Here is a 17,415-nt window from a genome sequence, read left to right on the forward strand (position 1 = left end):
AATAATTAAGACCTTGGTTTCTGGAATGTAATTTGCAATTTCCTGGGATGTAATTTGCTGGTGATAATTTTACACCAGTGCAGTATGGAAATGACTCAAAATCATGGCCAAGTGTGTCATTTTGCACTCTCAGAGCCTCAGGTGTCGGACTCACTTCAGAACAGAAACATGTAATTAATCACTTTTTTCACATTTGAATATATATATGATGCAGTTAGGGCCTGATAGTCTAGTACTTGGTGCCCACAATTGCAGGACAGCTTTTTGAAAAAGCTCAGCTGCTATTTAGGACTTAATATAAAGGGGAGATTTTCAAAAGTTAAGCGCTTGTGTCAATGTTTGCAGGACTGAGGTCTTATTTGGGGGTCCAAATGGGAGCTGAGCTCTTTCGACAATCTTGTCTGGTCTATATGCTATGAGAAGTAATGCTACATTAGCTGTAATGCACTGATTCCCCAATTTTATATATTTCCACTTAGTTGATTCTCTTCCATGGTTCCCTCCACCCGCACCCAGACACAACTAGGGCTCGACCTGCACAATTCTTCCAATATTATAAAAATAAAGTGCGTGGTACCATCTGTTGTAAAACAGATACTTTTAAGCATCCGTTTTGGGCAAATTCTGTCCTCCATTATATCTATTTAAATCTGAAATTACTCTGTTGAAGGCAAGGTGTAATTGTTGTTGTTGAAGACAGTGGTTACTCCAGGTTTACAATGTTGTACATGAGACAAGATTGGACCTAGTATTTTCATTTATTAGCTATTTCCTGTTTGCTATTCAGATATTTGGTATGGGCCAGATGGTCCTACCTTTACTTATGTACAGTAGTACTTTACTCCATGAACAGCCCCATTGGTTTTAATGGTGCTACTCAAGTAGTAACTTAAATGCCCAGGAGTTAGAGTAACAGCACCTAGCCATAGGCATAAAGCATACTTCATCCGGTGGTCTCAAAACACATTACAAAGGTGAGTTATCCCATTTTCACATATGGCAAAAGCAAGGCACAGACGTAGGAAGAACTTATCCAAAGGTTACACAGTGAGGCAGTGGCAGCTGGGAACATTTTCTCACTCCTGGATCTCTATACATTATCAGACAACCTTGTCGACTTCTCACAATATGACATTGTTATTTGTTGCTAATTTTGGGGGTCATGAATAAATATCTGAGCATGAGTTTCTGAATCTGCACTTTCCTCAATCTCTACCCAGCCTAGTAAGAGTTGGCCTGATTCACAGCAGGAGCAAGAAGACCAAAGAGAAGTGGGAATCTGCCAAGGGGAACGGTTGAAGGAAAGGTGATATTTATGTGTTCGCCACTTCCTAGGCAGTTCTGCAAGTTTTGCCCAACGGAGTTCATGTTTTTGATTGGTTGGTGAGCAGGAGGGTGAAAGGGTGGCAAATGGAAAGGACTGGTTGTATGTGGTGACTGGTGGTATGATGCTGTAGTGCCTCTCACAGGACCAGTATCTCTTCCTCTTCTCTTCCAAGGCTTGTGCAAACTGGAAAAATCATAGGAATGTTCAATCATATTGAGCCTCTTATTACTACACACTCCAAGTGATGATGACTCTATTAAAATGTAAATAAATGCCTGAGAAAACAGAATGTCAGCGAAAATCAAGAACTGAAAACCTAGCATTATTGCCATTCTAAATCCCAAAGAGTAAAGTTTTGGGGATTAACGGTTACCTTACCTAATATGGTAATGAATTCTAGCACCTTGGCTATGTCTTCACTGCCAAAAAAGTTTTTAGAATGAGATCACTAATTCGTTGCAAAATCCTGCAGGAAACACAAGGCACAGCTAGCTTTTACCTCCGTGTAGTTGGCCAAGGTCAACACCATACCCTCACCTTGGGTTGACTTTGACTAGCTACATAGAAGTAGAAGCTACCTGTGCGTCTCTTGTGGGATTTTACAGTGAGATAGCTAACACAAGAGAGTTATCTTGCTGTGAAAACCCACCTTTTTGACAGTAAAGACTTAGCCTAAGAATTGAAAATCAGGCTAAATTTAGGAAGGATCTCTCTTTATTTCTTTCTGGATACAGTTTGGGGCTGGGACTCTGATGAGAGGTCAGAGCCAAGACCTGATCTTTAATGATGATGATTAATTAATACTTAGCTATTATATAGCACTTTTCATCCCTGGATTTCAAAGTGGCCAAGTAGCATTAAACATGTAAGATTTTCATTTCTGTTCTGTGATCAGACTGAGAATACCTTATCTAGCTCAGCTTATGAGAAGTATAAACCGCAATATGTTTAGTAAACAGCTTCTTTTGATTTAAATCCATTTTCTTTCTGTTTTTAAGAGAGAAAATCTCTCAAATCTTATATTAGGAAATTTTCCCGTTGCGTGGGTGTTTCAGGCAGATTGTCCCAAAGGAGAAAAGAAAAGGAGGATAGGTGCTAAAGGGTAAACAGTTTATGGGAGCTAAACCACCCACGCAGTCTTAGGTAAAAGACATGAACAGAATTATGCAAAAAGCATGGCAGATAACACACTAGGAGAGATGCCATGGAGGGAGACCCTAGGGTAGATGTGAAATGCAGGATGATTGGTCGTAGGAGTATCCATGCGCACATATGCACAGAGCAAACGTTTTGGATCTAATCTTTTTTTAGTAGTCTCACACACACACACACACACACACACACACACGGATTTACTGCACATTCTTCTGTAGCTTGCAAACAATGCAGAGATGCATCTTAAAACACAGATGAGTTGATAGAGACACAAAACCTCAGTAATGCTGCATTGTATTCCTGCCATTGTGTAAGGCACGTGGGATATAAAATGAATTATTTTGACACAAATAGGGCCCATTAACATAGAATTAAAGGCTCCTCTAATGGAAAGTGGGTTTGTTCCTTTTAAAATAATAGAATCTCTCAATGGAATGCATTCTTACTAGGAGTAATGCAAATATTTGAAACTAATGTCATGGAGCTGGCAGTGTTGTTCTGCATGATGATGAGCTTCTTTTTGCCTGGGGCATTAATGAATCGTTAGGCCTTTTTCACCAGGCGAATTAGCAGAATATTCTTTTGAAAGACATTAGTCTGTATTTAGTAAAGAGAAGCACTTGACAAGACATGAGGAGTAAGACTCCCTCTTTCACTGAATATATATATATTTTCTTGCACTTCACATACCAAAGAATTTATCTAATACCTCTCTGAAGTCAATTCTGTTTAAGTGTGACAGCCAGGGACTCTCTATTTTATCTGCCAGAAACAGGTGTTTCAGCATAAACATTCAAATGAGCTTGAGGAAATCAGCAAGAAGCAGGGAAAAACATTTTAATTACTCTCAGAATCAAAAGCATGTGGCTTAGTTGTGAGGTGAGATTGAAAACCAGCTGAAATTATAAGAAAGCGAAATAAATTAACAGACAAGTACCATCCTATACTGAGAAGCTACCTTGCCAAGCTTGGGATTTTAAATATTCCAATTTAAAAACTATTGTCAAGAAATATAATTTCTGTTCTAAATGTGAATATTTCACTACCCACATGGAATCAGAGTGTAGCATTATTTATACGCTGTGTTGTAGAGTTTCAGCACACATTTGTACAGTTTATGCACTAAACAATGGTAGGTATTAGATTAACACAATGAAACAGATACATTAAAAGCGTGTTCTGAGATTCAGGGTGACAGATAACGTAGTGCACAACAATGCACTGAGGGGATATTTTTGCCTCAGGTCCAATGGAAATCCTCTGTTCTCTCCAAGTGTCAAGGGATCCCTAGGTCCCATCATCACTGGGAAATCATTTAGCTTTCTGAACAGCCACGCTGGCCAAGGCAAGCTATTGTGAGGAGGGCAAAACTTAACAAAACCATTGTTTAAAAAAAAAAAAAAAAGCAAGTGATCTGAAACTCTGTTCATTATCACCACTTCAAATGGGCTGCTCTCAGATTTTCCCAGTGCAGAGGAGAACCCAGTGTGCACAAAGAACACAGAGGGACCCTAATTTAGGTTTATAAGCCCACCCATAAGTAACACACAATTAAAAGTTATCTACTTGAAAAACATCAAAGGCTGAGCTGACCCTGCTGGCATTTGTACCTTTCATTCTATGGAACTCTAAGCTTTGGTTACTAAGTCTAGGCCTGTTCTTAGTAGATTTAAAAAAAAAAAATTAAATGGCCAAATTTTTGATTATTTTTTTCCTGCTTTCACTGTTAGTTCTTAACTCTCCACTCTGTTCTCTGTGATGCTTCCGACAATCCATTAAATCAACGGAACAAGTCTGAATCTAGCTTATTCAGCAATAATTAAAAAGCGGCTTTTCTTCATATCTCGTAATTACTTTTCATAATTTTTACTGTTTATTCAGTATTGTGACTCTATAATCAGCTTATTGTATGACTGGGTACATATTAAGTGCAAATACATCAGACTCAACATTCAGATTTACACATGCCATGTTATATTTGTATAATTGAGATGCTGTGCGACTATTAAAATTCACTCTCGTTGCCAGGTTTGTAGGGAATGCTGTGAAAGTGCAGTTTCAAAACTGAGTTAAATTTTAATGGGGCCACTAACAGTCCCATAGAGAAGCCTTAAATCCTTACGGGCACGTCACCTGCAAATTGTCGTATCATTTAATTCTTGTGGCACAGAAAATAAAGAGCTAAATGTTAATTAAACTAAAACTATGCTCAAAAATATTAAGGTTCTCAGTTATATACATAAAATAAAAGATTTTAAAGACTGAAACTTCATAGACTGACTGACTGAAAATTGCAGGTAGAACACATCTAATGTGCTGATGAATATACCAGCAAGGACTTAGCTTTGCAGCTACTGTAAAGCTGGTACAATGGAATACTAGGTTTCTTGGTGGTCTAACATGCTGTGTATGTATTGTATATACTGTAGTGTGTAAGCAGGAAGTGAATACCAAGACAGTACACTTGCAGCTTTGTTGGCTTTGTGGGGTTAAAAAGCACTAATCCAAATAATGTCACGTGATTTAGTACATACTTTTTCTGCCATTAAATGGAAAGCTGCTTACTGTTTCTGCAGAAGGGCATTGGCAAGGCGCTAGACCTAGCTTAAAGATTCATGACTAGGCAGCTTAGGTCCAGAATTTAGATACTGTTTAAAAAAGAAGAAAAGCTTTGTAAAATATGCTGCTAATAGACATGTGAGTCAAAATGTGATATATATTTTTAAATCAGCGCAAATCTTTTTTTTTTCCCCCCTAAATGGGGAATAAAATGCAGAGACCTGAAGCCACATGTTAAGATCTGGATCTTGAGCACCATTGTGGGGTGTTTGGATCTGAGTGTTGCTTGAACCCTACCTTTAAATTAAAGATTGACTTGTATGTGGACACCGCAGTACAGTTTTAGTGCATGGGAACTTGACTAATGTTCATTCTCCAAGTGAAGTGCAATGAACAAACAGTAAAAATGTTGAAAAATAAATTAATTCTTTTTTAAATGATTTCAGACCACATGGTATTTGTATCAAAGGTAGGGAAATTAGTGTTTGTCTTTTACTATCCTCAAGAATTTGGGATACCAAAGGTATGGGACTGGATACTCGAATTACTGGGTGAAACTCTATGGTCTCTGTTATGCAGTTTGTGACACTAGATGACCATAACGGCCTAAACATCTATGACCCTATATGCTAGGTCTCTGAAATGTGCCTTAAATCTCATTTGAAATGCCCCAGGGATGAATCTGATCCATTTTGTTTGAGGGAGTCATTTAGTGAAAATTAGTGCCATGAAATATAAAGACTCTTAGAATGCTGCTTTATTTCTCTAACACCGTAAAAAATACTAGGTCCCCTGAAATAATATTCAGCACTTATAGAGCACACTTTACACACAGGGTTAAATATCATTAGCCTCAATTTACAGGTGAGAAAACTGAGGCACAGAGCTATTAAGTTGACTTGCCCAAGGCCTTGCAGTGAATCAGGAGCAGGACCAGGAATACAATCTGTTTTCTAACTCCCAAGTTGTACCTTATTAAGTGGACAACATTGCCTCTCGATGCAAGATATACTGCAAATAAAAGGTTAAAATATGCAAGACTTGCACATAGGTAGAGTCTGAGGAAGAGAAAATTCACCCAAAGGATTCAAATGCTACTCTGCTGGGGGAATCCCTGTCTGCATTATACTGTATGTGCACTGGTCAAAGTAGATTGAACCAAGATGGGAGCTCTCACCACTCAGATCAAGAAGAAATGGGAGAGGTTTTAACAGAAGAGTGGAAACTATGGTTCTCACGCTGCTCAAGCAGCATAGTTACCCACATTGTCTGCCTCGTATGTGGGAGAATGAGGAAAGGAAGGGGCTGTGGCAGGGACATGATGTTGGTTCTGATAGGTCCTGGTGACTGTGTGTGTGTGTGTATATATATAATATATATAAAATTCCCTTTGTGATAGTCAATGAATAGCTTGTAGGGATGACAGATTTTTTTTTCCAGAGAAAATTTTGTGTTTTCAGGGAAACATCACAAATGAAATATTATGATTCTGAAATGCCACCATGATGCTTCGTGGGTGTTTTTAGTGCTCCAATTTTCCTCTAATAGGATATGCTCCTTGGTTGGACTACATCTCCTGTGATGCATTACAGTCTACCCCCTTGGTAAGGGGAGGTGGGGCACCAGGGCAGTTGTATGGCTGTGATGGATCTGAGGAGATGAAGTCCAGTTGGGGAGCTCAGTCCATGGAGAAGCAGGAGGGTATAAAACACAGTTTTGATGGAATATTTCTGACCAGCCCTACTATTCATGTCATAGAGAGCCACTTTAAGTTCTTCAGCGATGCTAGGCCCAGTCTTTTCATGGTGCAGTGGAAGCTATTAATAGGTCAACATTTGCCAACCATTCCCATTGGCTTACCGTGGATACACTTACAAAGAAACTGATATTCTCAGTTACCACTGTGTGCTAGTTATTTGCAAATTTTGATTTGTTGGTGTAAACCACTGTATTTTTGTTCCTGGGTGGGGGAATTACTTTGGGAAGGCCAGACCTTCCATACTCCGCCCACAAATGGCTCATTGAGACCTGAAAAAACCCAAACCTTTAACACACAAACCCAGATATGTTTTTTTTTTTTTACTGGGGTATTTGGGTCCGCTGCTGAATTCTAATAAACAGTCCACTCCGCCCAGCATTCCCTGGGATCCTCTGGCTGAAAACCACTGCATAAATATAGACTGCATTATCAGCTTTGTCCTCTTGCTACTGCATTGTATGAGTTGTCTACTGATTCTTTGTCTTATTTTTCAAAAAAGCTTCTCCTCCAGAAAGTATTTCTCCTCTGTATAGCTGCATTGCGACAGTCCACACCACAGCGAATGAGCTGTTTCTATGCTTTCTGTCGCTCCATTTAGAAGGGCTCAAGGACTCTGGATGGGAACAGAGACACAGTTTTAAAATGTCAAATACTTGTATTAGAACAGCTTGTTTGTTATAGCATACTCATCGGGGGTGAAGAAGTGAAGATATGGCTCATCAAAGAAGATGCTGGAGGCATCTGTTACAAAGCCTAAAAACAATGCACAACTGGGCAGTGAAATGTTAAAATGAACACTGAACTTTTTTAGAAATATGCCCAGTGAATTATAGACAAACGCCCGAAATTCCTAATGTCACTGATTTTGTTGTCACTTTGGATGGGGGGGGGGAGAAAGACCCCCAAGACCACATGATGTGCTAGCCTGAAAACTAGCAGACAAAAATAAATGCATAATTTTAAATCTGAATCGGCAGGAGTCGTACACTAGGTCTGTCATCTGGAAATGACACGCAAATTTATTCAAAAATAGTGACAACTCTGCAAACAGATGACAGAAACCTACAGAAGTCACTGCAAGGGGGTTTGTCATTCTTGAGCGTCACATGGCTAATTCCCAGCATGTTGATTTGTCTCTAATATGATTTATTCTGAATACATTAAAGCATAATTATACTGTGAATAATGCTGGTAGCCCCTTTACTGAACTGCTTCCCTCGTGTACCCTCCCTCTCACATACCCAATGGTTTCCTTCTTTCCTAAGCATATGGCAAGCCATAGACAATATAAATATCCAGAAGGAAATCCAGTTTGGCCCGCATGTATGAAATAAATCTAGCATATTTCATCAAAAGGCTGCTTGGTAAATATTTATAAGTACTTTGAGTATTTGAAATGATGGTTCCTTTGAAAGCTGGCCCTGCAATCTAGGGCATAATTCTACCTTTTTGCTTTCTCTCTCTAACATGTTTGTTTTTCACTTTTGGGATTTTCTGATCATTGTTACAGAATGCTGTCTTTGTTTTACCTGTCTTAGTTGATTCTTCTGGCTGTGGAATATTACAACCAGTCTGTGGATGCTGGACTTTTTCAATTTTAATTAACTTTTAATGGGCAAATACATATATACATTCCCAGTAACAGCATGAACCATGAGAATCTTTGCAGAATACTACTATAATGTAGCCTAAAATCCCTGCTATTTTTTTCTAGAAGAATCTGTACTTTCATTTGGTTCTGATATAAACACATAGTTATACAGCCAAACGTAAATTCATTTGTGAAATTTGTTTTTCATGGTTATGGTGACTTAGTGGATATAGTGAAGGTTAATAGGATAATTCATTGGATGCAAGATGGCAGATACATAGAAATAATCTTGGAATTATTTGTGGTTATAATAAGTAGTAATAGGCTATGGGGCTTGCCTGGCTTATTAATTATTCTGAAGCAGTTATTAATAAGAATTTAATTGTCCTAAATGATAGCATGTTGAGTGTGTTGCTCATGATAACACATCTTGCTTATGTATTTGTATGCCATATTCTACACTGACAGGTTTCAGAGTAGCAGCCGTGTTAGTCTGTATTCGCAAAAAGCAAAGGAGTACTTGTGGCACCTTAGAGACTAACAAATTTATTTGAGCATAAGCTTTCGTGAGCTACAGCTCACTTCATCGGATGCAACTCAGTTCTTGATTCAGGAAAGAAGATTGACTCAGCAAATCAGTGGGACTTAAGCACTCACTTAAGTGCTTTCCTGCACTGGGGCCTGAGAGCTGTGGACCACAAAATTGACGAGTAATTTCAGAAGGTTTCTTTGTTTTGTAAACAAGGGGCCTCAGTCCTGCAAGTTGCTGAGCACTCCTATGCAGCGCTGAGCACCTGCAACTCCCATGGAAGGCCGTGGAGGGTGCTCAGTTCCACACAGGGCAGCTCATCACATTCAGGATCAAGGATAAGTTTCCTAACCTGCAGTCAGAGATACTACTGGAAAAATGTTAACAGCTGACAAGTAAACATTCCCGAGAGGAAGCATCAGCTTTAAAAACTATTTCCTATGATAGCCCTTCACTTGGTTTTAAAATGAAGCTTGTGGTGGGGGAGAAGGGGAAAGGCATTTTATTTACTAAATAGGATGGTTTGGCTACTCTTGCGATATTCTGGTTTTTTTTTTGGTTTGTTCTTTTAACTTTAACTGTGACTGCATCCCCTTGAACTGAACAGCTCCTTTCTGAGGAAGCTTGGGTGGTTTTGAACAGATGTAGAGACATGACAGAGTTCATTTAGTACATAATCAACAGATAATAACAGGGTACTCAGCGAAATAGCAGTGAATGGCAAGTGCCATCAGCCTTTTCAAAACAGGAAAATTAGACATTTTTTATCTCCACATGCACAACAGGGTCAGGAGAAGCAGGAAAAGACTAATTTAGAAGCCTTTTATTAGGTTCTAGGGTTTTAAAAATGTTGCTGTGAGTGTCTAAAAAACTATTCTGATTTCTCATTATGCACTCTATCTGTCTATGGAAGATAATCTACTCCTCTATAGGGATTATATGAGGTTTAATACTTCTCAGCATGTGGGTACTTCCCTAGAGCCCAATTCTGCAGAGCTCTCAACTTCTGTCTTCACCAAGAGTTAGTGCATTCAGTGCCTTGCAGGATTAAACCTCAGGTATCTGTGAGTAATATATTTTCACTGCTAAATAGTTCCATCCATTTCACCAACCTCATAGCCTTAAAATGCCTATAATATTACATGTATAGGGAGCATTTATGGGTGAAAGGCTCAGATTATTGCCATCAGCTAGACACATAATGTATACAGCATAATGAATATAGCTGAACAGGGTCAGCCTGCTTTGCTCTCTTCCTGACTGGCTCTAGTCCTTGACTCCATGATGCATTACTTTTCTGGGGCTCAAGCTAAAAATGTCGCCCCTGGCTAAGTGCACCTAAGGTCACCCGATCCAAACTTCAGCGAGTGAGCACACACAACTGAGTCAAAATGGAAAGTGGAAACATTATGAAAAGTCCTCTCTGCTTGTCTTTCACATTTCTCCTTTGATCACTGGCTCCACACTGTTGTTCTAAGCCTGAGTCCTCCAGTCCCTTGAGAAGCATAGCACTATCTCTTGTGCTTCTGCAGACTGCAACTGTCTCAAACCGCCCCACAAGCCACTGTGTTCTGTCTGGCCATATGGTACACCAGATATTAGACATTCCCAGACACATGGTAAATATGCAGCTTATACAATATTGACATGTACGGACAGTATAAACTTGTACCCAGACTAACAGTACCGTTAATATACCCATTATACTGCTTACCACCTTTCTATTTCCTCGCCCTTAAGATTGCCTCTGGTTCAGTATTCTGTGTGACAGAGTGAGTATCTCTAAAGCAATTGACTGCAAACCCTGATTAGAGCCTGATGGAAACAAGCCATCCCATGTGTTATAGTGCTCTGTTTAGTAAAGAAACACAGATTATGGGTAGCCAAAAAAGAGTTACCCAGAAAGGACTTGAACAAGGGCCTCTCCACACTTTATGCTGCAGCTTAAATACAACTAATCGCTCATCCTGTCATCTAGACACACATTTTCATTTTGAAGGTCGTTCTCACAGTCGATCATCATACAGAAACTCACAACAGGTGTGCTTGTAATTGTGCTCTATTTGGAGAATTCCCAACCCTCGAACTCTATATTAATACCTGTAGGAGGCTATCATTATGGCACCAGGTTGCTGTCCCGCCTGCATGATTGCTGGTTGGCTAGAGGGTTGTTTGTCTGGGGGGTTTGGCTTACACAGCTTGTGTTTAGCTTTCAATGCTTCTTTCCACTTAAAAGGCAAAATAGCTTTGAACATAAAATTCATCCATGCTGTCTCCAAGAATGTGTCATAATCATTCACCAGAGCACAAACATTGCTATGAGGCTACATGTCTGCTGAGTTTGCCTGCAGGAGCACAGTCGCACAAGTTAGATTACTTGTCTCTCTAGAGATACTTGTGTAGTGTGTGTTCTCGCCTTAGACATCTGAAGAGGAAAAGGTACTTTGAGCTGACACACATTCTAGCTGGTTAGATGACGTGGAAATGCTGATGAAAGTTGCTTAAAATGAACCCACCAAGAGTGATGTTTGAGAACCTTGCAAGAAGTTTATAAATAGAGAATCTCATGAAAGCTTTGCAAAGTTCTCACTCTCTTTTTTTTTTTTTTTTAAGTGCCAGGCTAAGTAAGTGTCTGCGTGACCTGGGGCAGTTTGGTATTTCATTCCCAGCTCCCTTCTATTTTCATATCTTCCTATTTTAACGATTTTTGCAATTCAATGTAGGACCAGACTCTTGTTTAGAAACCTTTTTTTTATTGTGACCTACAAGTTTCTTAATGATTGTAACCTATCTTGTTGTAGCAAAGACCAAAGCATAGGACTAAATTCAGAAGAGATCCTCAAATTGATTGAGGGGGATAATTCTGCTTAAATCTCAGTGGGATCAGGAAACCTCCCATAAAGAACAGCCTGTCTTGAAGTCAGATCTCAGCATTTACCCTGCTTCTTTATTTGACAAAATCCTCCATATGATTCCTGTCAGAGGTGCCGACTCCAGGGGTGCTCTGGGTCTCAAGCACGCACTGAAAAAAAAAATAGGGTGCTCAGCACCCACAGGGCCAGATTAATCTTTGGTGGGTTCTGGCACTCGGACTATGGCCTTGCCCCTCGCTCTACCCCAAGGCCCTGCCCCCGCTCGGTCTCTTCCCCGCCAAGACTCTGTCTGCCACTCCACCCTGAAGCACCACCGCCACTCAGCCTGTTCCTCCTGAGACCCCCTCCCACCACTTGCACAGGGGGAGGGGATGGAGAGGAGCACCCACCAGCAAAAACAAAAGTCAGTGCCTGTGATTTCTGTTCATGTTCATCTCTCCCCCTCCCCCCATTAACACGGTATTAAGATGCACACCTCCAGCAGCTCCTATTGTACAGTATTCTACGATAACTTTTTAAAGCCTCCATTATACACGATGTTGCAGCCGCTCCAGTGAGAGATCTGGCTGTGGCGAAAAGAGAAAGGGACCTCTACCCACCTCTGTCACTAACTCCTCATGTGACTCTGGGCAAGTCTCTTAATGTCTCTGGGTCAGATTTACAAAGGTATTTAGACACATAAGGATGTACTCTGGATTTACAAAAATGCCTAAGAGCACGTCTACACTAATGTAAGCCCACATTTAGTAGAACTTGAGTTAGCAGACTCTGGGTGTATTAACCTAGGGTTTGAGCATCTACAAACATTTGTAACTCCAGGTTTGAAATTGTTGAACCCTGGGTCCAGACCTGGAGTGCCTGCATCTATACTGCATTATGTGGGCCTGAGTCCAACTACCCATATCCCAGGCTTCCTAGCTCCTCCCCAAATATGGCCACTCTAGCTCTTTGTTCATAGTGCAGTGTGGGAAAATTTGACTGTCCACCAAACTTGACTGTCCTGAGAACAAAGAAAGTTGACCCGTGGGATTGTGAAATACTTTTTGGCAGACTCTCAGACTGAGTCCATCTGCAATGAGGCTTGAACTCATGGTCCTGGTTTGACTCATTCTCAGACCCTCCACTCTCCTGGGACCCTGGTTTGGCGTGATGTGTATAGACAGAAGGGGAATTAGGCTTGAGTCCGAGTTCTAACCCTGGGTTTACATAGCAGTGTAGACATACCCTAAGAGGTTAAACACTTCTGTAATCCAACATTAGGTGTCTGTGTGACTCTTTAGGCATCTAAATACCTCTGTAAATCTGTCCTTCAGTCCCTTTGTTTGTTCCCCATTAAAGTGAATATAATAACATCTAGTTCACAGGTTGATGTGCTTCTTAAATAATGTTTGTACAGCGCTTTGAGATCTTAGGCTAAGAGATGTTATGGTACTGCAACATGTTATGTCTGAATGTTAGATACAATAATTTAGAAAATGCAGGAATACAACACCAAGCAACTCTTAGTTAAACCTGTCTTTGATGAAATGCTATCTTAGTTTTAGGTTGATTGCTTAATTAGGTGAGCAACTGAATTGAATTAATTCATCAAAACTAATTTGAAAAGATCTCTTGAGGCTGTAAGAGCTTGTATCTATTTGTATTTGTTGCTTTGGGTCTATGCATGGTTTTGTTATTGTGTTAACAGCAGCCTTAATCTTGTTTGGTTTTAATTGCATTTGGTCAGTTTCAATGGTAGTCGTTTCTTTTTCTTTTTTCTTCTCCCACCATGTGTAAATCAATTACTGCTTGATTTAGAATAAGGGCTTTCAGTGAAATGATTCTTACCAAGTTAACTAAATTTCACCCCTATCCTCACAAGCACAGCCTAAATCTGGTGGTGAGGTGAAATTACTTCATAGGGATTCATGCTGAGTTTCTGGAGCCATGTTTCCTGGAGTAGTATTTCAACAAACGTGTTTGAACATAAGAACAGCCATCCTGGGCCAGACCAAAGGTCCATGTAGCCCAGTATCCTGTCTTCCAAAAGGGGCCAGTGCCAGGTGCCCCATGGGGAATGAACAGAACAGCCAATTATCAAGTGATCTATCCCCTTTCACCTATTCCCAGCTTTTGGAAAACAGAGGCTGATGACACCATCTCTGCACATCCTAGCTAATAGCCATTGATGGACCTATCCTCCATGAATTTATCTAGTTCTTTTTTGAACCCTGTTATAGTCTTGGCCTTCACAACATCCTCTAGCAAGGAGTTCCACAGGTTGACTGTGCTTTGTGTGAAAAAAATAATTCCTTTTGTTTTTAACCTGCTGCTTATTAATTTCATTTGGTGACCCCTCGTTCCTGTGTTATGAGAAGGAGTAAATAACACTTCCTTGTTTACTTTCTCCACACCAATCATGATTTTATAGACTTCTATCATATTCCCCCATTTGTCGTCTCTTCTGCAAGCTGAAAAGTCCCAATCTTATTAATCTCTTCTCATACAGAAGCTGTTCCATACCCCTAATCATTTTTGTTGCCCTTTTCTGAACCTTTTCCAAGTCCAATATATCTTTTTTGAGATGGGGTGACCATATCTGCATGCAGTATTAAAGATGTGGGCATACCATGGATTTACATAGGGGCAATATGATATTTTCTGTCTTATCCATCCCTTTCTTAATGATTCCCAACATTCTGTTCGCTTTTTGAACTGCCGCTGCACACTGAGTGGGTGTTTTAAGAGAACTCTCCACAATGACTCCAAGATCTCTTTCTTGAGCGGTAACAGCTAATTTAGACCCCATCATTTTATATGTATAGCTGGGATTATGTTTTCCAGTTATGTTACTTTGCATTTATCAACATTGAATTTCATCTGCCATTTTGTTGCCCAGTCACCCAGTTTTGTGAGATCCCTTTGTAACTCTTCACAGTCTGTTTTGGACTTAACTATCTTGAGTAGTTTTGTATCATCTTCAAATTTTGCCACCTCACTGTTTACCCCTTTTCTCAGATCATTTATGAATATGTTGAAAAGTACTGGTCTCCTTACAGACCCCTGGGGGACACCACTATTTACCTCTCTCCATTCTTAAAACTGACCATTTATTCCTACCCTTTGTTTCCTATCTTTTAACCAGTTACTGATCTATGAGAGGACCTTTCCTCTTATGCCATGACAGCTTACTTTGCTTAAGAGCCTTTGGTGTGAGGGACCTTGTCAAAGGTTTTTGAAAATCTAAGTACACTATATCCACTGGATCCCCCTTGTCCACATGCTTGATGACCCCTTCAAAGAATTCTAGTAGATTGGTGAGGCATGATTTCCCTTTGCAAAAACCACGTTGACTCTGCCCCAACAAATTGTGTTCATCTATGTGTCTGACAATTTTGTTCTTTACTATAGTTTCAACCTGTTTGCCTGGTACTGAAGTCGGGCTTACCGGCCTGTAGTTGCCGGGATCACCTCTGGACCCCTTTTTAAATATTAGCATCACATTAGCTATCCTCCAGGCATTTAGAACTGAAGCTGATTTAAATGATAGGTTACAAACCACAGTTAGTAGTCCTTCAATTTCACATTTGAGTTCCTTCAGAACTCTTGAGTGAATATCATCTGGTCCTGGTGACTTATTACTGTTTAGGTTATCAATTTGTTCCAAAACCTCCTCTAAAGACACCTCAATCTGGGACAGTTCCTCAGATTTGTCACTTAAAAAGAATGATTCAGGTTTGGGAATCTTCCTCACAGCCTCAGCCATGAAGACCAATGCAAAGAATTCATTTAGTTTCTGCGCAATGGCCTTATCGTCCTTGAGTGCTCCTTTAGCATCTCAATTGTCCAGTGGCCCCACTGGTTGTTTAGCAGGCTTCCTGGTTCTGATGAGTTTAAAATTTTTTTTTTGCTATTACATTTTGTGTCTTTGGCTAGCTGTTCGTCAAATTCTTTTTTGGCCTTCCTAATTATATTTTACACTTCATTTGCCAGAGTTTATGCTCCTTTCTATTTTCCTCACTACGATTTAACTTCCACTTTTTAAAGGATGCCTTTTTGCCTCTCACTGCTTCTTGTACTTTGTTTAACCATGGTGGCACTTTTTGGTTCTCTTACTATGTTTTTTAATTTGGGGCTATACATGTTGCATTGAAGGCTCTCTTGGGACTGATTATATCTTAGTACCCAATAATCTGGTTGAAATGGAATTAAGAATCTCCTCTGTACTTTGTGGAGAAATAACCTAAGAAATGTAATTAAAGAACACAAAAGAGATGGGAGTTTTTGTTGTAATTCAACTGAATTACATTGAATTCACTGAATACATTTGTGTCTTAACACATTTTGGTGTCAGTATATGTAAATAAATCATGTGGACTGGACATTCCTAAAGCCAGATCTATCCGTTTAATAAAATATTTTCAAACTGCATTTACTTTTTGTATAATTTCTAAATTGATTAATAGCGGAGCCATGGGGGAAATACTTTTTGCTCTCCTGGGGATATGATGTGGACTAGAGGGAAGGAAACAAATTATATGTGGAATTTTGCCAAAGCAAAATATTGTTTGTGTTCACTTAAAATCAAGGGTGAAAATGAAAACTCCCCTCCAGGACAGTAGAGTTGTCCTTTCACCTTAAAAAGAGGGGAGGAGTGCCAAAATGTGGGGGCAAATTTGTGAAAACTAATGATTGTCTGTCTATCATTCATATTGCCCATATCACCATACTACCTGACCTATATGAACAGAGTTTTGCCCTTTCGCCATAAAAAGCAACATTAACTGATGGAGATGGTACTAATTTATTATGGAAGAAATTCACTAATACTTGTGAAAACGTAAATATGCCCCAACTCAAATCTCACAGCTTCAGCCTCCAGCAAGCAAAAGGTTTTACATGGATAAATCCTGAACTTCAGCCTGAACTGGAGTTCTTTTAAAAACATGTGTTTTCAGGTCACAACAATAAATGACTTTTGTTTCTCTTTGTTTCATTAGAATGATTACAGGAAGTTATCTATGCAATGCAAGGATTTTGTTGTGGGTGTACTGGATCTCTGCAGGGATACAGAAGAAGTGGAGGCTATTCTAAATGGAGATGTGAACATAAAAGTGTGGCCTGAGCATCACCGCCCAAGCCTGAGCAGAATTAAACTTGCCATTAAATATGAGGTCAAAAAGGTAAGATTTTTCCTTTAGTTGCCTTGTCACTACATTTTACAAGCCAGATTCTGCTTCCATTGAAATCAATGGTAAAACACCCATTCCTTTCAGTGAGCCCAGGGTTAACCCTTGTAATTTAGCTTTTCTATGGCTTTATGTGCAGAGTGGTTGCACATTTTAATATGGAAGATGTTACCGTTAAACTGTTAATTATTATGGATATGGTGGTGCTTTTACAATGTTAAAAGGAAGGTTGGATGGATCAAGGGATTGGTAAAATTGTATAGGGGCCTCTCATCTCTAGGGTAGGTTACACAAGTGCGAATGTGGAAAAGTTTGGTTGCGGTCACAAGTCACTGCCATTGCAATATGCGGTGTTGTTGTAACCATGTGAGTGCCAAGATATTGGAGAGACAAGGTGGGCGAAGTAATATCTCTTATTGGACCATCTTATGTTGGTGAGAGAGATAAGACCTGA

At 39.7% G+C, this 17,415-nt stretch overlaps 1 protein-coding gene across 2 annotated transcripts in view; it reads left to right on the top strand.

Annotated features, from left to right (window-relative positions):
* TRPC7 (transient receptor potential cation channel subfamily C member 7) overlaps positions 1–17,415 on the top strand; it is a 108,361-nt gene that overhangs the window by 14,071 nt on the left and 76,875 nt on the right. For both annotated transcript variants that reach the window (XM_074960404.1, XM_074960405.1), the window contains exon 2: positions 16,773–16,955. In XM_074960404.1, coding sequence (XP_074816505.1) covers positions 16,773–16,955 — 183 coding nt within the window. The remainder of the gene's footprint in view (positions 1–16,772; positions 16,956–17,415) is intronic.

The sequence above is a fragment of the Natator depressus genome, chromosome 8 (assembly GCF_965152275.1).
Source record: "Natator depressus isolate rNatDep1 chromosome 8, rNatDep2.hap1, whole genome shotgun sequence".
In the NCBI taxonomy this organism is placed as follows: domain Eukaryota; kingdom Metazoa; phylum Chordata; order Testudines; family Cheloniidae; genus Natator; species Natator depressus.